Source organism: Mobula hypostoma, chromosome 7, assembly GCF_963921235.1.
Source record: "Mobula hypostoma chromosome 7, sMobHyp1.1, whole genome shotgun sequence".
NCBI lineage: Eukaryota > Metazoa > Chordata > Chondrichthyes > Myliobatiformes > Myliobatidae > Mobula > Mobula hypostoma.
The window spans coordinates 123,351,865-123,373,085 of NC_086103.1; the positions used below are offsets into that span (position 1 = coordinate 123,351,865).

At 39.1% G+C, this 21,221-nt stretch overlaps 1 protein-coding gene across 7 annotated transcripts in view; it reads left to right on the forward strand.

Moving 5' to 3' along the window:
* The window catches only part of sytl2a (synaptotagmin-like 2a), a 127,539-nt gene that overhangs the window by 76,632 nt on the left and 29,686 nt on the right, over positions 1-21,221 (forward strand). For 4 of the 7 annotated variants that reach the window (XM_063053940.1, XM_063053939.1, XM_063053938.1 and 1 more), the window contains 5 exons: positions 1,481-2,326; positions 7,188-9,932; positions 17,927-18,019; positions 18,568-18,621; positions 20,844-20,932. In XM_063053940.1, the coding sequence (XP_062910010.1) occupies positions 1,481-2,326; positions 7,188-9,932; positions 17,927-18,019; positions 18,568-18,621; positions 20,844-20,932 (3,827 nt within the window). The remainder of the gene's footprint in view (positions 1-1,480; positions 2,327-7,187; positions 9,933-17,926; positions 18,020-18,567; positions 18,622-20,843; positions 20,933-21,221) is intronic. The other 3 variants (XM_063053943.1, XM_063053942.1, XM_063053944.1) reach the window with 3 other exon arrangements.

Sequence of the window (21,221 nt, forward strand, 5' to 3'; positions counted from 1 at the left end):
TGGTTCATATGAGGATGTCATTTTACTGAATATGGTCATAGTTTGAGTATCTCCATGCTGCAGGAGCTGAGAAACTTTCCACTTGGGGCAACATCCCATGTGAAAGTTACATTGCACCACAGCAATCTCATATCCCATTATAAGAGACTGACATTAGATGGCTCTCTCACTTATGCAATAGAGACTGAAACCACAGCTGTCATATACTGTATCATGGATGGTTAACAATAATTTTTCTGGATTTGGACACGTGCTGGGAAGGGATGGTGCCTAGGTTCTATATAAGCACTTGCATAAGATTAGAGCTGGATTTCCCTTGACATTTTACATGGACACTTAGGGCAGGTATGATGATGTCCAAGTACCTGATGTATCAGCTTCAGCTTTGGGTTTCTCACCATAATCCATTGGATTAGAACTTGCTCTCCAGAGTGTTCCAGCTACTCTTGTTGCGACTGAGCTGCAAACCTGCAGTCTCAGATGACTCCTAATGTATATATCTTGCCTGAAGGTCATCCTCTACTGTGTACTGAGTGTCGGTATAGGAGGTAGTGGCAGTGGCTGTGACTGTCACTGTTCGGTTGAATAACTGGTTGTCGTATTTTTTTGCCTCAGTACTAGAGATCAGGGTGTTTGGGGCCTTTGGATAACTGAAAAATGAAGGCAAGAGCTTTATTTTAAGGGGAAGTAGGGAAATGAATCGATGAAAGTTGGGGGAATAGAATGTGCAAGGGTGGTACAGATATGAACATATTTCATTTAGTGTGACCACTGCATTGAAGCTGACAACAGTCTCCGTCACAGATGGTCTGGTAATCACAAGCAAACTCTCCACCATGCCACCTAAAAAAAGAATAATTTTGTAATCATGGTTTTAAAAAAATGATTGAGAGTAATCTGTAATGGAAAAGAGATTTTTTTAAAAAAAACATGCTAGTCCTTGCTCATTTGTGCAATCTCCTTTATATTTTCATTGATTTTGTTGATTAAGAAAAATGTCTTTAGACAAGGCTTTCTCTCTTAAGTGGTATGGTTAATTTAATTAAGGTGTCTCAATATACATAACCATTCAAGTAAATGGAATTTTAAAAGAACAAACTACTTACGTTCAATATAACTTTACCAATTTTCTAATTAACTTGATTGAAATGTGTTATTTTGCTTTGCACAAACACCTAAATTTGAACATTACACGTTAGGAATTCTGATTAAAACTAATATTTGTTATCAAGTAGAAACTATATTTCTCTTTAATTGTATAATTTAGTTTCTTTACATCATTTTAAAATCTGTTTCAATTTTGGGCTGTATAAATGTTCTGCATTTTTTGTGTAAATGATTAAATTATAATCTTTATATACAATTATTATATTATAACTATTTTATAAAACAATTCTTTCCTGGTTAGTTTCTATTACTGTAGTCTCCTTATTGCAGTTACCTTTATCCTTGCCCTTGTATACCCTTGTTTTTCTTCCAGAGAGTTTATCTCACCCAAAGGATAATGTGTCCAGATTACATTTTCCCACAAATGAACATTCCCCTGCAGAGAATAATTCAGAAATGCGACCTGTGCCAAAGCCTAGAACTATTTCTTCAAAGTTGCAAGTCCCCAGTGACAACCTGAGTGATGCATCAGGATCTAAAAATTGGAATGGTTTATATAACAACTCTTCAACTCCCAAAAGCATTTTGAAACGTAGTCCAAGTTCAAGCTCCAATGATTCTGAAATCTTGCGGATTGGTGTCCAAGATTCAAGAAACAAGGTTCCTGCTTCTCAAACCATTCCGGAAGGAACTACAGTGTCAAATGAAGCTATGGCAAATGAAGAATCTCTTGCAAGCAATAATCTTGAAAAATTAAAACATGTTCGATTCTCAACAAATGTAGATGAGAAAAGAATATCTCAAACACAAGAACATTATGATGCCAATGAACTTTCCAAAATAGGTGAAGATAGTATCCTAGATACTGATTACATGGAAGAAATGAACGAAGAGGATACAGCTGGTATGGACTTTATGGAGGAAAATGAAACTCTACCAGAAGATAGTGGGTTTTCTGATTTACGTCATCTACCACTTGAGTTACAAACAGACTTCATGCATCTGAATCAAGAGCTTAATTCTATGTCGAACACAGACTTTCAATCCATCCAAGCAACAGATTCCAATCCAGAGAATTATTCAGATAGTTACTTACCACATTCAAGTTCTAGTAAGCTAACAAACCAAATCCATGAACTGGACACAGGTGAGATGCTAATGGAAAAGAAATCTAGTCGAAGATCGAATTCTCCATCAAATCCCTCTCATTACAGTATTGGTAAGAAACCTATTAAAGAAATTATTGCCAATCATTCCTAAATCTACCGGTATGATTAGATATTTGATTAAATCTGCTCAAACTTCAAAAACTTGTAACTTTACTGATGTCTTGTAGGAAATTATTGGAAACGTTAGGAAAATGTTAATTCAAATTAAAGAAAAGGACAGTTACAATTTATTTCCAACACCATTATATTCTCCGAATCATCCTTTCTATGATGATAGCCTGCATGCGTGCTTTTATCTTTTGTATCATTATTTCACTTCTTCATTCTGCAATCAATCACATTTGTAAATTGATCACCACATTTGTTTTTGAAAATGGTGTGCCTAAAGCATGAGGCAAATGAAGTAACATTTGGGTGTATATATATTTTAAAAAATGCTGCCTTGAAAATTTATCCTGGAAAATAATATCAACATGCATTTGTTTTGGAGATTCATTGTTAGCATTTTTAGCACTTGGGATAAATTTCTAGGTATGTAACTCTTATCTAGAAGCATAAGGTTGGAATTTTGGGAAGAAGTGTCTTCAAACAAAATCAAACTCTTTGTCTTGCTAAGGTCTAGACGAATCCCAGGTTTTGCATGAAGAATGCATCTTGTCCATATTTTTCTTGAAATTCAAGGGTCTTACAAGCAACAGAACTGTACTAATTGATGAATCAAGTTACCCAACCTGGGAAAAAAATTAATTCCAGACTTAAATGAGGGTTACAGTTTTATGCATTCTTTTCATATGGTTTTCTGTGTTTGTGTGATTCTGTTCCCTCTTTCATACTTCAGTTTTAAATTCTCCCATTAGTCATGAGCAACAAATTTTTAGTGATGACTATGATCCCTTTGCTTAGAAAGATTTTCTGGTTGGTAAATGCTGCCAGAGTATAGTTAGTACAATTATGTGCAAATGTAGCCACATGGTTATGTCAATGAATTAGTGCCTTGCAAGACAAAGAAATCTTCTTTGATTACATCTGGGGATAACTTGCTTTCCTGTTTCTTATTGAACTGAACATTTATCTATGCTGAAGTTTAAGTACAAGTCCTTTAAATCATATACTTTTTACAGATTGGGAAGTTATTATAGTTGGTAATGTTATTTGTCTTTATAAATGTATTGGTACTGCATAATAATGTTGCCAACTAATTTTTGCCTATTTTATGATCTGTTTTATCTAAAATGTTGCTTATGATGTGATAAAAGTTTACAAGGAGAATTCAAATAAGGAAATCGCTTTGCTTTTGCCAGAATCAACTTCAGGGATGTCTTTATTGATAAAATTTGAGAAGTTCCATGATATCTTTAAGTAACAATTATATAAGAAATTGCATATTAGCCATAACTAGTCAAATATCTAGCAATCTGCAGAATAAAATTGTAGAAGCTTCTAATTTAAAACAAAATTAGTAAATACCAAAAGCATTCGAAATGTCAGGCAGTGTCTGTGGAGAGAGAAACTGGAAATGGCCCTTCATCAGAACTAAAAGAATGAGGAAAGTTGCAAAAAGTGGGAGGAGTGAATAGACTAACGAGAATGATTGTGATAGCTGTACCGATGTTGTGCAGATAACCATCTAGTACGAGGGCTGCAATAAACCCAGAGTGAAGACAATTCACTACTCTTCAACTTTTTGTTGAAACATTCATATTGCCAAAGGTAGAGGTCAGAATAATGCAAGTTTAAGGAACAAAACTTTATCTTTTGGCTGGGCACATCACAGTCCCGGGGACCTCTATGGAATTCAATAGTATCAGGTAACCAGTTTTTTTTTAAAAAAACATCTCTTCACAGATGTTGCTAGATAGTTTTTTTTATATAGTTATATAAGTTGGACTCTGACTTCCAGGAGTTCAAGTAATTGATAAATTGACAACTGGCCTGCATCCTATCAGATATTCCTTCTGTCCTCTCCGCCCTTAACCTTTTATTAACACTGAGATATGCCATGAAATCTAAAGCATCATCGACTCAAAATATTGACTATTTCTCCCTCTAGGGATGCTGCCTGACCAACTGAGTGCTTCTGGCATTTTTGAGTTTTGTCTAAACCTCGGTCATGTGCTCGAGTTGGTTTTAATTGCTGTGATCAATATTCTGCCCTGTCCCTGTTGTAGAATGGCCCTTTTGTCAGTAATAAAGAAAAGATCTTGAGGTAGGGGCGGGTAAATTGTACCCTCTCATCCTCTTCAAGTAGTTTAAAAGCTTTGACATGGCTGATCTCAGTAGCCCCCATCAGCTCTTCTACAATGTCTTCCAACTTAGTGGGTCCATGCTTGTTCCAGAAAACTGTGCATTTCTACTTTGCTGTAATTTTGCCTGATTTTTCTTTTAACCTTGCTTATTTTACCTTGAAAACCTAGCACAAGCATTTGTTAATTCCCAGACTTGTTGCAACACTTAGTTGACCTCTTGTTCCATTGTTGTAATTTGACGTTTACCAAAATATTGGAGCCTATACCTTTTGGGCCCCTACGTCCTCTATCTACAGATCTACATTAGCTCCTTTTTGAGTAACTCCTCAACATTTTAAAATGCCTCTTTATTACCTTATTTGGCCTACACCCAATACAGCCATGCTATTCTAGCTCTGGCCCTTTCATCATCTCTGAATTTAAACTCTTTTACCATTGCCATAAGTAATCAGATTGCCATTTTCAATTGTTGATTGACAATGTCACTGTGAAACAACGCAATGCTTTGCTTCATTTAAGATGTATAGTTGAAATGTTTTCATGATCAATTAGCTGATATCAAAGATTCATTGCTTAGAATGTATATATAGTCTATTTTTAAAAAAGAGCATGAGCTTCTTTGTAATGCTTTAATTGTGAATTAATCTTGTATTTTGTTTAGAACCATCTAAGAGGGTGTTGACAACATTAACAGATAAATATTTATTGTTTGTGCTTCTACAATACTGTCAAAAGGCTAAGGCACCCTAGATTTTTAAAATAAAAAATTTGATTTGGATGCTTATTTTCTGTCTTCAGCAATAATGTCAATAGAAGAGAAGAAATTTTACATTTCCAAACATTAATTTTCTAAAAAAATTAAATGCTAGAGAATTTTTTGTATTTCGTTAAAGAAAGTAACATATTAATTAATAAATCAATTTCAAATAAAAATTTGATTACTTTGTAGCCCAGTGCATGACTAAACAATGATAACAACCAGGTCCTAATGATCAATGACATAATGACCTGAATAAACTAAACAGATTGACTAAAACAGAAAGAGATGTAGAAGGAATCAAATTAAAAGGTGAAGGTATGGCAGATGTGATAGTTTAACTGTCAAATCATCAATTCTTACACCATGGCAAGAGTGAACATAGCAATAAGACACAAGTTGGCCATTCTGGATCAGCAAGGTCTCTCCCAACCTGAAATTTTGCAACAGACAGGAGATTCAAGATGTGCTGACCAAGCTCTTCAGAAGAAGTACTAAGAAACGGGCAAGATTGCAGTTGGTGGTTGAAGCACGGTGGTTGGCCATGGAAACCGAGTGCAGTGGACAAGAGATGCACAAACTGATGTCCCTTCTAAACTGGGAGAGGTGCAGCACTGCTATCAGCTCTGAGCTCACTGAAACCCAAGCACACCCCTCTGCAGTCCGGAGAAGTCTTGTTAGAAGTGATCTTCATGGAAGAGTTGCTGACAGAAAGCAATTCCTCTAAAGTGGAAACAAAGCCAAGGGATTTACTTATGAATAAAAACACAAGGTCTGAGGTGCTGAACAATGGCAGCAAGTGCTCTGAACCAACGAGTTAAAGATTGAAGTTTTTGTCTCCAACAGAAGGCATTTTGTCCATAGAAGAGCTGGTGAGCACTACATGGATGAGTATCTGCAGCCAACAATGAAGCACAGCAGAGATTCCCTGTAGGTTTGGGACTGCATTTTTACAAAAGGAATTGGTGATCTGGTTAGAATTAATGGAATCCTCAATGCTGGGAAGTACAAGCAAGTTCTCATCCATCACGCAGTGCCATCAGGGAGGTGTCTGATTGGCCTCAATATCATTCTGCTGCAAGTCAATGACCCCAAACACATGGCCAAGGTCATAAAGAACTACCTTCAGTGAAAAGAACAAGGAATTCTGCAACAGATGGTTTGGCCTCCTCAGAGTCCAGACCTCAACATTATTGAGGCTTTCTGGGATTACCTGGAGACAGAAGCAAGCAAGATTGCCAATGTCTGCAGAGGAATTGTGGCAAGTTCTCCAAGATGTTCAGAGCAAACTACCAGCAGATTTTGTTATAAAGTTGCACAAATTCTACCTAAGGAAATTGATGCAGTTTTGAAAGCAAAGGGTGGTCACGCCAGATATTGATTTGATAGTTTTTTTTTACTGTTTACTGCTCCTTATAGTCAGTTTTTTGATATTTAGAAACTTTCCATTTCATTATTTTTGAAAGCATCTTCGCTTTACATAAGCAACACACATCAAAGTTGCTGGTGAACGCAGCAGGCCAAGCAGCATCTATAGGAAGAGGCGCAGTCGACGTTTCAGGCCGAGACCCTTTGTCAGGACTAGTCGCCTGAAACGTCGACTGCGCCTCTTCCTACAGATGCTGCCTGGCCTGCTGCGTTCACCAGCAACTTTGATGTGTGTTGCTTGAATTTCCAGCATCTGCAGAATTCCTGTTGTTTTCGCTTTACATAATTTTTTTTTACATGTGCCTAAGCACACTACTGTATTTGCATCTTAAAGACAGTAATTCATTTAACAGTTAAGTTGTGCATGTATTGAATGTTCATCAGGCAATAGCAACCTTTTTGCTTCTGTGATTCAGTATCCCAGCAGTTGAAATCTACGCATATGAAACAGTATTTATTCTTCTATTTGTCTCATTGCAGATGAACAGATTCCTCACACCGACTTTGCGTCCTCCCGGGTGTCTGATCAGCAGCCTCCAGAAATATTCCAAGGTAAGAGGGTTAATTTTGCAGTGCCTCCCACCAAGACTGCATCAACAGAACAACGACTTAAAACTCGTTATTCAAAGTCTCATATGCCTGAAAAATATACCAGTGAACATACAAAGGCAACTGATGAATCTATATCAAAGGTGTTGGATTGGTTTAACAGGAGTGAAGTAACACCATCTGTAACATTAGAAGAAGAGAAAAGTCCATCTGAAACAATGGTAGTAGACAACCTTAAACTTTTAAAAACTGTACTTCCAGAGCCAGATGCAGAGTTTACACATAATGAATCAACTTTGTTTACAGAAGAACCCCAATTGTTGCCAAATGTAAATCTTGAAACTGAGAAAGAAGAAAATGATATCCAGTTACAAAAAGTTCAGACTCCCATAAAAAAGAACATTTTTGATAAATCTGCAATCCAGGAATCAATGCTTTTGGAGGAGAAAAGTCAAACTGGAACAAAAGTTGTTCCTGACATTACTTATCCAGTATCTCCAATTTTGAACTACCATTCCAATGATAAGCAGCAGTTCTTGAACCACAGGCAAAATAAAGAATCAGAACAAGAACCATTGACTTTAAAACCTTTCACAGAGGAAAGGGGATTCGTCACAAAAGAAATTACAGGTGAAGAATCTGAAAACACTGAATCAACTTCAGAGGATATTGACATTTTACCTGTTGCAACTATTGAAAATACTCCACAACAGTCCAAATCAAGTTTGGAGAAAACAAAGTTTGCCACTGAAGAAAGTAAAACGCTGGCAACAATTGGAAACAAAGATGAAAAGGATATACCTTCCACTGTTGAAGTATCTTCACCAAAAGACAAGACTTCTTACCAGAAAAATGCTTTTGCAAGTGCAGTGTTTGGAAGGTCATCCAAGAAAGAGGATGTGATTGATACTTGTTCAATTGATTACAGATTGGCAGCATTAGAAAACGAAGGAAATAATCCCATTGAAACTAAGCCCTCTACATTTCTCAGCAATGTAGTTCATGAGTTGGACCAGAACAAAACAAAGGAAGAACGAACTAATGTTGAATTGGACCAACAAAATTTAAGTGGAAATAAAAAAGAACAAATAGCTGCCATAGGTGAGGAGAAAGAAATACAAAGACAAAAGCAAGTTGAAAATAAACCTGTGATTGGGGAAGTTTCAGCAGAAGACATGGCTTTTAGCAAAATTGAAACAACGAAGCCATCCAGCAAACAGGACAAGCAATACAGCAATACTTCACAGTGGAATAGAAATGTTGATGTACCAGACGTGGAGCAAGCGTCAAGCAAAGAAGAAAATAAAACTGAGATGAACCTCCATTTGGAGGCAAATGATACAAATACAACTCCTGAAGGAGGTAAACCTTTCACTATAATTTCAATCAAGAAAAGAATATATGACACATCAGATGGTTCTTTTAATAAAACACATTTCACAGACTTAAAAAATTTTTGGGACAAAGGAGCTAATAGTTATAATAGTGATGGTGTTCAGTCAACATCGACTAAAACACTGAGTGACAAATATCAGAGTGCACAAATGGCAAGTAGAACTGAGGCAGGTTTTCCACTAGATCCACAGCCTCTGACAACACAGAATTCCAAACATAATCAGAAAATTACTCAACCTTCTAACTATGAATTTCCTCATGAACCTACAGAAAATGAATATACAAATCCTCAGAGCAATAGTGGGCCAACTATTAAAGAAATAATGCTAAAACTTAAACAAAATCAAACTGAAGGAGTAAAGAAACAACTAAACACCAAATATCTCCCCAAGGTTCTTCCCACAGTACCCAAAGAAGTTCAAGACAAACTTAAAGAAACATCCAATTCACCAATTGAAGATGGGCTTTCCCCTACTTCTAGTATATCTCAGGATCATTCCTCTGAGGTAGGGGAAGAAGTTGAAGAAAGTAACGTTTATCAACCAAAATCAAATATTGGATTGCAAAAACCACTTCTGAAAAAGAATGGAAGTGAAGTATTAACTGACAAAGAACTGAATGAAGTTGAAGGAGTTATCCCAACAAAGGATCACTCCTTCATGCTCACGGATGACAAATTAGTTGATGGACAAGACATTTCTAATCTAATCAAGAATAATGATGAGGAAACTATTCCAGGAAAAAGAGGGGACAACAGAATCCTGATCACTCAAAAATCATTTGATCTATCTTACCAGGATGAAAAATTACCAATGAGACAAACTTCTGATGCTGTGAGCGATAATGAAGAAAATCTTACTTTGTTTGCAGGAGGTTCCAGGGCCATAGAGGAAAATGACATCTCTCAGGAGAAACTTAATAATTTTGACTTGCCATCTAGCGCAATCCAATCAAATCTGAACACTGATGTATCTTTCAAAGAGGAAATATCGCCTATTAAGTGTGATGAAAGCCCTATGTATAATGAAGACTCAGAAATAAATTTGGATAAAAATAAGGAAGATTTTGAATCACAAGATGAATTTGGACCTAGGTTGAATCTTCCATCTGGAATTACTAGATCAAGCACCTTCAAGGAAAGTGATAATGATTCAGACGAAATACCCACCAAGATCCTCAGAACCAAAAATCCTCATGATGTTGAGCAGGAAGCTAACAATATGTTTTCAAGTCATTCAGTGGAAAATAACCAGTTGAATGTGCAAACCAGAGGTTCACTCAGTGAGCAACAGCATTTATTTTTATTGGCATGATGGGTTGTTCTCTCTCTTTCTTAATTGATCTGTTAATATTTTCTATTTGCTTATCTTGGATGTAGCTGATCTTAAATTTCCACCAATCATCTTTGAATTTTGTAGATTTTGGATTTTCTGAGGGTGTTCTCTATGTTTAAGTGACTCGGAAAAGAAATACTTCAGTTCCATCTTGGGTTAATTTCAGAATGGGATAAATGTTTCTTGTTTAATTGCCTATTAATTTACCAAAATAAAATCACCTATTTTTCTTCATGGTAGCATGATGGGAGAATAAAGAATTGCCATGATTCTTAAGAATGAACTTTCCACAATTGTTGCAAGTTGGATGATATGGGTGATTTAGTTATAGTATAATTCCTTCTTGGTCAAAAAATTATATTTTCAAGCCCTTGTGAAAGTAGAATGACACTTTACTACTGATGGGAGATCTTGAGTGAGGTTATAAAGATGAGTTCAATTTATCTGCTTTCTCAATGCTATAAATTTAAAACATTCACAAGCCTTTACCTTGGGACCATTAAATAATGCAAGTACCATGTTCATACAGTGCCTTGAAAGTGCAATTCTTCTCTGTTGATTAAGTTTAACTCTGCCTTACCTAAGCAGCGTGACTGTGGCTTCATATTTTTTCCACTTTTTCATGATGGACTGTGTTGTAGCATGGATGAAATCACTGGAGAGACAGAGTCACTGGTAGATACAAAGCAGCTTCTTTATTCCACACAACAAGCAGGCATCATACGGACGGAGATGCTTTCGGTAGAAAGGTCTGCTAGCCCAATGTGGGCTCTAGTTATATGCTAAACACAAAAGGCAATCGCTACTTACAATATTATAGACAATGCTTCCTTTTGAAGCTACATACAAAACATCACCCCTTCTGACTTCATCCTTTCCCCCCGACGCCAACATGTCTGGGTTGGTACTCACAGCCTTTAGGAGTTCAAGTCAAATCCACAATACATTTCTTTGGTATTTTACGTGTTAACATAGAGAACAATTAATATTTTTTAAAGTATAGATAATACTGTCTTCGAAACTACCTGTAAACTTCACACTTCCATCCGCAGCATCTGGGTAGTATCCCAATATTCACAGCTTTTAGGAAATGCATTGTTGTGAACTCAATCCACAGTACTTTGTCAAACAGAAGACTGGTGGCCAGAGTCACTTAAGTGTAAATGAATCATCTACCCAAAAACTCACTCTAACAGTCCCTCCTCTTGGCCCTCCTGGACAAAATATTAACTTTGTACCAGGAAAGGCCAACCTCGGAGGATCTGCTCAAATAGGGCAGCAAAAGTGCCCTGTCTCAAAACTCTTCCCCCCCCCCCCCCGATTTTATGTACCTCGATATCTATCCTAGCATTCCCTAATCGCTCCCTACCAAATTTAAGCAGAGAGGCTGTTGCAAGTCTTCAGGAATGTGGCTCCTTTCGTGTGCCTGTCGGCTGTTTCCCTGCAGGCTGACTGCAGCTTAATCACATTCCTTTGTCTTCAGCCCTTTATCCTCTGGTCACTGAAACTCTCCTTCTAGGAGCACCCACAGGCTTTCTCATCGATGTACAGGAAGGGGTTGGGGTGGCCTCTACGTAAACATCTGCAAGGACCTCTCCCCAGTGGCACCCTCTTCCGAACTGTCTGGTTGATCACTGGCCCAACTGCTGAAAAGGGTCCAGCTCCTCAGACTCGGGGTGACTGCTTCCAGATGCTGTGTGCAGTCTGAAATGCCATTGAAGTGGTGGAACTTGCCGTCTCTGCTTTAACTCAAAAATCCCTCCCTGTCTATTTCCCAATAAATTTCTATACTATGCTATAAAATTAATCATCTACCATCAGCAACCAGCCTTCTTTACAGAGTACCATCATCATCATCACACTTTAGCAGGCTATTCGTGGTTTTCCAACACGTTCTCATTGTCTTCTGCCACGCTGTCAGCGTTTTCTGCCTTTGTGTTCCCTCCGGGTATGTTTTCATCAGCTGTGGCCAGGACTGCCATGGCCAGCTGGTGTTCCTCTCTTAGGTTTTCTGTAATTACATGGTTATTGGGTACACTTGGTTCCCCACTCTTTCTGTGGGAGCAACAAGAGGGTGAGTCGTATGCTTTAATCTGGGTTCAGTGTTTCCACTGGCAGCCTCGCCGAATCTGTAACAGACACATGTATCATTGGTTAAGAGTACCGTCAATGGTCCTATCCACCTGGGGGCAAACCCCGGCCTTTCCGGCAGCACCCTCACCATAACTTGGTTGCCGGGCTGTGAAAGGACTATCCTCTTTCCCCCTGGCTCTTTCTGATCGTGATTCGCTGTTGTTGTTTCACTTGGTCCTTCAATACTTTAAGTTGGTTACAAAGTCTTTCACATATTGGGTCATTCTATCCCTGTAAGCCCCAGGCTCCCTGCAACCCATAATTACCCCATAAGGGAGTCACATAGCTTGCCCTGTCAATAATTCGTAGGGGCTGAGACCCAGTTCGGGGCTGTGCGCAATTTCATCAGGATTCTTAGTAATACATCAACCCATGTCTTTCCTGTCTCAGCTATAGTTTTGGCTAACGCATTTTTGATTGTTCGATTCATCCTTTCTACCATCCCTGAACTCTGGGGGTGGTAGGGTACGTGGAACCGTTGTCGAATCCCTAGCAGTCGGCACATTTCCTTCATCACTTTCCCCGTGAAATGTGCTCCCTGATCCGAATCCACCTGAACTGGGGTTCCCCACCTTGGGAGGATTTCCTGAACTAGGATCCATGCAGCGGTGCGGGCGGTGCAGTCCCTTGTTGGGAAAGCCTCTACCCACCAGGTGAAGTGATCCATAATTACTGGATGGTAGCTTTTCCCCCAGCTTTTTGGCAGGGGCCCTGTGAAGTCTTTCTGGATGTTTTCCCAGGGTCCCCTTGGCCGAGGCTGATTTGCCAGCTGTAGCTTACCAGGGTTATGCTGGGCACAAATGATACAACGGCGGCAGAATTGCTCAACATCTCCGCCCATCCCTGGCCACCACCAGTCCTGCCGGAGGGTTGTGATCATGCCTGATGCATTACCCCATGATATAACTTTAGTGGTATCTGTCTAATACAGGGAGGGGCCGCCGCGACTCTTTCCTCCCCGTGTGTTCAGCACCCATCTTGTCTCTTGTCCCTTGTCCCTCCTTTGCTCCTTTTCTCCTCCATTTTTCCTTCTCTTCTGCCTCTACCTCTTCATATAATTTTAAGCTGGCTTCTGTCGTTTCCTCCCGCACACTTGCAATTTCGATTGCCTCTTGTTCCTCTGCTGCCTTATTCATCGTAATTTCTGCTCTCAGAGGAACTAGGAAAAATTGATGTTCTGGAGTGGCCGCAGTCTCTCTGAGTATCCCCTGGTGTTTTTGTTCCTTCGCTATACCCTGAACAGCGGTCAGTGTGTCAGTTTGTATAGGGTCCTGCTTAGGGGGTTCATACAGACCATCCTCTATTTTAACTAGGTTTATCTTTACTCGACCACAATCTTGCTTGTGTGTAGCCCACACTGCTGGGAACTGCTGACAAGGTAACCCATAGACCCCATCCGGGCTGCAGTCTCTGATGATTGGGGCAGCTGCGACTATGCTAGGCAGATTGTGTATACTGTTGGTTGTATGCGTTCACTGCCCCTGACTCGTCCATATTATTTCTTCCTTTCTAGAATCTATAACAGCTCCTGCTTCCCTTATGATACTAAGATAGGTGGAGTTGTGGATAATGAAGTAGGGTTTCAAAGCTTGCAGAGAGATTTAGGCCAGTTAGAAGAGTGGGCTGAAAGATGGCAGACGGAGTTTAATGCTGATAAATGTGAGGTGCTACATTTTGGTAGGACCAATAAAATAGGACGTACATAGTAAATGGTAGGGCATTGAAGAATGCAGTAGAACAGAGGGATCTAGGAATAATGGTGCATAGTTCCCTGAAGGTAGAATCTCATGTGGATAGAGTGGTGAAGAAAGCTTTTGGTATGCTGGCCTAAATCAGAGCACTGAGTATAGGAGTTGGGATGTTATGTTGAAATTATACAAGGCATTGGTAAGGCCAAATTTGGAGTATTGTGTACAGTTCTGGTCACCGAATTATAGGAAAGATGTCAACAAAATTGAGAAGGTACAGAGAAGATTTCCTAGAATGTTACCTGGCTTTCATCTCCTAAGTTACAGAGAAAGGTTGAACAAGTTGGGTCTTTATTCTTTGGATCATAGAACATTGAGGGGGGACTTGATCGAGGTATTTAAAATTATGAGGGGGATAGATAGAGTTGACGTGGATAGGGTTTTTCCATTGAGAGTGGGGGAGATTCAAACAAGAGGACATGAGTTGAGAGTTAAAGGGCAAAAGTTCAGGGGTAACATGAGGGGGAACTTCTTTACTCAGAGAGTGGTAGCTGTGTAGAACGAGCTTCCAGCAGAAGTGGTTGAGGCAGGTTCGATGTTGTCATTTAAAGTTAAATTGGATAGCTATATGGACAGGAAAGGAATGGAGGGTTATGGGATGAGTGCAGGTTGGTGGAACTAGGTGAGAGTAAGCATTCGGCATGAACTAGAAGGGCCGAGATGGCCTGTTTCCGTGCTGTAATTGTTATATGGTTATATGGCTGTCTATTCCAAGGATCATGCCTCATTATTTGGACATACCCAGAAATGCACTGGAAGCTGCACTCTAGTGTTCTAGTATTTGTGTAGTATTTCTAGTATTTGCGACTTGCTTCTTTCTGCTTTTACTGTTTTCCCTCCTACACCCCTGATATAACTGGCCTGTCTGGTTGTTGGTAAGGGTAAGTCTGTTATCGATACCGATGCCCCTGTGTCCTTCACCAGCGCTGGCAGTGGAGCCCGCTGCCACATCTTTTCTTCCTTAAGAGGCGCCGTTACTAACTCTTTTATCTGATCAACAGTCAGACTGGTTGCTGATGGGGTAACTGACTGGGTGTCTGCCGTCAGTGACCTTCAACTGGGTTTTCCCCCTCCCTTTTGGACACTGTCTCCAGCCATGTCCCGATAGGCCACAGCTGTAGCATATCAACTCCGTCACTGTCTTATACCTGGTCCGGCAGTCCTTTGCTAGGTGCCCTGGCTGCCCGCAAGCAAAACAAACCCTCTGGCACATTATAGCAGCTGCATCCACTATACCCACTTTACGATTTCTCTTGCCTTTTCTTTGGTATATCTCACTGGCCCACGAAACTATCTCAGAGTAGTTGGACCCCACCGTTATGCCTAAATCTAAAACTTCCTGGTGGGCGGAGCTCAGGCCTTCCTTCAGCATTTTTAGGAAGACTGGGTCGTCCCTCCTTGGATTTTCTAACCCTGAATACTTCTCATACGCTCGATATTTACGTTCTGCATAATCCATGGCTGTCTCGTCAGCCCTCTGAGTCACTGCCATCATCGTTCACCAGCTACTCTCGCCTCCCCCCAGCCACTGCCTCACTTTCCCCTTCAAAAGAGCGATATCTTTCTTCATTACTGGCGCTCCTGGTAGTTGCCCATGTACCATCCCGCACCCCCGGGCCATTCTGTCCCGCATATTCCTCGGGCACTTCGCTTTCACTAACGTGTGTATATCTTTAGGGTGCAACTGGTGAATTTCAACCATATCCTCGAGCGTGCGCTAGAATTCTGAGTTCCCACAGGCGACTTCAAGTGAGGGCAACTCAGACAGGATGCTCTGTTTCTCTCTGGGGGTGAAGGGCTTATGAATAGTCGTAATCAAGGTCAAGGGCAGGCTCGGATCATCAGGGTTCTCAACCTGACTTTGCCTGACCTCAATAGGTGCAATTCCAGTAGATCTATCTGGTAAAACCTCTCCCTGAAATATTTCCATAGCAGTTAAACAGTACATACTTAAAACCCCGGAGTATGTATTCCACAATCTGCCAATTTTGAGTACCTGAACTCGTGATGCCTGCTGTATTCCTCTGCATCACACTTGCAAACGCATACACTAAACTGCAGCTCCCCGAACGAGTAAACACGCCCCCACTCTGGTGTCTCGAATCGTACTGTCGGCTACCACCTTTCGCAACTAGTGGTCCAAGTTAACACGTAGAGATTCCTCACTTACATAAACACACATGCACACGCACACACTACTTTTATATCTACCAGTTCAGCTTTCTGTGTTCGTGATACCTCGTGTTCCCGTGCACCACCGACCGAACAGATCCAAGTGTGAATGTTATTTTAGAAAAATACTTACCAGCTTAGACTGCTAGGAACACTGGCCACACGACAGGTCACGAAGTATCCCACTCCTAACACCAAATGTGGCGTGGTTGAAATCACCGGAGAGACAGAGTCACTGGTAGATACAAAGCAGCTTCTTTATTTGACACAAGGTACAGCAGGCATCTTACAGACGGAGACGCTTTCCGCAGAAAGGTCTGCTAGCCCAATGTGGGCTCGATATTTATATGCTAAACACAAAAGGCAATCGCTACTTACAAAGTTATAGACAATGCTTCCTTTTGAAGCTACATACAAAACATCACACCTTCTGACTTCATCCTTTCCTCCTGATGCCAACATGTCTGGGTTGGTACTCACAGCCTTTAGGAGAGCAAGTCAAATCCACAGTACATTTCTTTGGTATTTTACGTGTTAACATAGAGGACAATCAGCGTTTGGGTAGTATCCTGATATTCACAGCTTTTAGGAAATGCATTGTTGTGAACTCAATCCACAGTACTTTGTCAAACAGAAGACTGGTGGCCAGAGTCATTTAAGTGTAAATGAATCATCTACCCGAAAACTCACTCTAACAGACTGTCTGGAGCTCCAAAGTATGTTCAGTGCCTTTGAGATGGCTTTGTACCCTTCCCCAGATTAATGCTTCTCTATTGTCATTTCCCTGACTTGTCTTGAATGTTCTTGTGACTTCATTTTGGTTTGGTTTGTTAAAAATCTGCCATACTGTTGGGGCTTAGAAAGGGAGAGGGGTTATTTATTCTTACGAATTCATTAAAAACAGGTGATCCTCTAATTTTCTACATCAACAAATTGTGTGAGTTGGTAAAATAATATACAGTATTTTACTTAAGGAAAATTAGCATAATATGGAAAAGCTTCCACTAATTAGGTCTAGAAGTTAAATTGCACTGTGCTGGTTTTATCCAGCATTATGCAATTAATAATTATTTCCTCCACTCTCCATACCCTCCACACCCCCCCCCCCACATGACACACAATAACCAGTTTAGATTATTTATGTAACTTGGAAAATTTGGCTAAATGCTTCCTGTCACAAGTCACACTCTTATCCTTCTACCCCGTTTATATTGTACTTGCACAAGGGATGTACAGATTCTAGCTTTGCTACACTTGCAGCCGTGGCTCTAGGTGTCAGATTCAAGATCTCTTGCATTTTGGTCCATGTGGAGAAGTATCAGCATCTTTTCTCCCAAGCTGATACTTACTCACCTTCCAAATTTACTTGCAAAGCAAATATGGAAAGTTACAATATGTGCATGTAGAAACACAGAATTAATTCTGACCTGATCTGTATTCTGTTCTCTTAAGAGAATATAATGAGGTCTCATGGGGATCTTTCACTAAGCATTTCATTTATTCAAAAGAAATCTAAGAATGCTATCTGGATCCCAGAGCCATGTCTATACTTGCTAAACCACAAAACTGCTAAAGATCATAGATTCCAATTGTAAACTGGATTGGCTTCAGTATGATTTGGATCTCTTTAGGTATCAGGCATATAGGTCTTAATAGTTTTTGAGAATAGTGTTCTAGGAGCCATTCAGTTGCCAAAGCAGTTGCTTCAGAGTCAATAGCATTTTAATTGATCTACCAGGGCCCTGGGTTCCAGATTGATGACATGTTTTATTACAAATTCCTCCATGGATGCAAAAATAAATTGATACTTAAACAATAACCATAAAGTAAATTTTTAAACACGGTACTTTCAACCTGTCAATATTTTAAACATTTTCCTTTGTAACAGGTGACGATGAAATAACTCATGTGGCTAGGAGAAGAAATTCACAAACAAAGGACACTTACAAAAGTCTGGAGAATCTCAATGCCATTGACTCAAGTAAGAACTTTGTATATGAATTATTTACATCTGGTAATCACACTTTCAACACTTCATGGTTAAACAAAGCTTTCTTTTAACATTAGTTGCAAAAAAAGTTTCTCTAATAAACTAATTTAAGTTGTCACATAAAGCAAAATTGTTATACATTTTATAACTGGGTATCTCAACTCCGTACCTTAGCAAAATTTTACAAGTTACTCGTCAGATTTTGGCTGACCTACCTCTTTGTTTTTCACGAACTGACTTTTAAAACAAATTTAATAATTTTAAATTAATATTTTGTGAAATGTTTACTCTAAAATTGTTAGTTTATGTTGTACCTAGAAATTGCTTACTTCAAAAAGACATTTCCCTTTTAATGCACATGAATAGTTATTGTACTTGGTGAAAGTTGTGAAGATGGAAAGGTTTCTAAATTTTGATTTTATGACCAAAGGTAACTAAAGAATATGATGCTAACCTGGCTGTTGTGATTTATTTATTTTGCTTAAACTACCTGTTTGACTCCGTAATGATATGCAAGCACTATTGTATTTGTTTCACAGTGCCAAGTACATTGGATTCGAAGAACAAAGAAATTGTCCTCAGTGCTGATGATGGTAAATATATTTTTAATGAAATTTAAATATCAGGCTTGTGCTGCTGCATTGAATTAACAAGTAAGTTATAGAATGACACATTATGTTCTGTGGTTGGGTTAGGTTCCTTGGATCTTTTTTTTGATCTTGCCACTCCTCCTTTCTTTCCCCCCATGTCATTAGACTATTGATCTCTTTTGCAACTATGATGAGTAATCATTCTGAGAGGGCACTGATACATAAACAGAGCAATTGCCTGATTTTAATAGCAGCAGCTGTGCAGAAGAGCATTGTAACTCGGCTCTGTACAGTTGATTTGTCCTCTCTAGACACACAAATACATAAGTATAAAGTTCTGTTTTGTTGGTTGTTGCTCACATTGAACTCCTTATGGAGTTGAGTGAAGGAGCACAGACAGAGTCGTGAAAATCCCCTTCTTGTTGGGAATGTACATGGATGTACTATGCTGTATTGAACTTTGAATAAGGTGTGTTTTCCCCATGCATTTCAGTACAGGGAAATGGTCGGAAGGAACTTCAATAAGTATTAGTTAATTTAGATTTATGACAGTGTTTTGAGCACTATACCATTGCTTTTGGAGATCAGAATTAATCATTCTTTGACAGTCTGGTAGTGTAGTGATATGGCTTTTAGCTTGTCAGTGGCTCTATTTCTTACAACACAAGGCTCTATTGCTGCAAAAGGAGAAGTTTACTTTCTTCTAAATTCTTCCTGACAATTTCCAGCATCCCTTTCATGATCCCTTTTCTGTTTTCTTTCTGCTATTCTCCGTGCCACCTCCTTTGACTCTTCATCTCCTGTTTTTTCATCTGCCTATACCCCTCTGGGGGAGAAAAAGTCTGATTTACAGTGCTATGATAAAATACATGTTACCATTAATATTTTGCCAATGATCAGTTAATTATTGTGCAAAAGCTGTTAAACTGCAAATAAGTGTAGAGAGAAACAGATTAATTGTTTTGGATCAGTAACCTTTCACTAACTTGAGATAACGATCCAGATTTTGCTAGGAAATGAGAGCAACTTTGAAATTTCCGCGGCAACACAAATTCTGAACTTGCAGTTGGCTTTTCAATGGTTTGTTGGTGCATTCTGAAACTGGGTTTTCATGGATTCTAGCGTGGAAGTGGAAAGTTGTAGTAAGTTTTCAAGGCATGCTCAAGCAGGCCAGCTTTTCCACTCATTTCAAAGGAGTGGAGTGCCTGTGAAAGACCAAAGGAAGTGCTTGGTTTAGAGCAGGGGTTCCCAACTTGAAGTTCACAGACCCCCTACGTAATGGCATTGGTCCATGGCATAAAAAACGTTGGGAACACCTGGTTTTAGAGTATTATCATTTGTTTAGTAAAATGTTTGAAACATTTTCTTTTTAATAACCTTGTGAATGCTTAGATTTTTGACGGCTTGGGATTCAACTTGGCCAGTTGTCCCCTTTTCTAGCTATTTTGTGGGTAGGACTTGTTCTGTCCTCCCTTAAACACTCTCTCACAGCCTGCACCTGCTGATAGTTTAAATAGTCCTTTTACTACTGAAGATCTCACAATGATGGCTAAAATCAGCTGCTTTCTATACATTTCCACTGGAGAAACTGAGGTAGTTCAACTTTTTCCTCAGAAGTTGAAACAAGTGAAACTACCTCTCACTGGAGTACACTGAGCGCCATTAACTCTTTCTTTCTCCAAAGATGCTGCATAAGTTTTTACACCTCTTGTATTTTTATTGCCAATTGTAGCAATCTGCCAAAAAAAGCCTTAACTAGTTTTCTTAATGCATGTAAAATGTTTTTTAATTGAACATGTATTAGAATTCAATTACCCTGTTTCAAATTCGAGGAAAAATACCTTAAAATAGACTTTACACGTGTAATCTTTTAAGATTTTCAGATACATGTAGATCATTACATGTAAGTTTTAAAAATTTACAAATATCAAGTTAAATATATGTTAGAAAGAGGTTTTTAATGAGACCAGGGCTTTGTCATTGATGTGGAGCGAGAGATGATTCAAAGGAGGTCAGATTTGGAGAAACATAAATCATTTGTTTGCAAGAATGGAAAAATCAGCAGGATTATCAAGAATACTACCATGGGGCTGTTGTTATATTTTGGAAATACACTCATTAATGAGATATATTATGTGCTAGAAATTGTACATTATGAAGTTACTTCCTATTGCTTCACAGAATATTAAAAAAAATTGCACGATGTGTTTGTACTTGCTGTTTAGTTTCCAACATTCCAGTTTCTCCAGAGAACACACCTTTGCAGTCAAAAAAGTTGAAGAGGTTGAGCCAGTCAGTACCTGCACTTGCTGAGGTAAGGCAAACATGAAGAGCTACCTTTATTGAGTCATTTGGTATTCATAACTCCTATCCGCAGTCTTTATCCCACACTGAAATAGGCTTTAGTTTAGTGAGATAGGACAAACTAAATTTGGATCATGTTCATTCACTTCAGTGATGACGAAGATCTGCACCCACTTCCTCCCCTTACACACATGGCTGTAAGCTCCATTCTTTAACCATGCAAGAGTTCCTGTTGTGATTTCCTACTGATACTTTACAAATTAAATTTCTGATTCACAGTGCTAATGAAGTCCTGACAT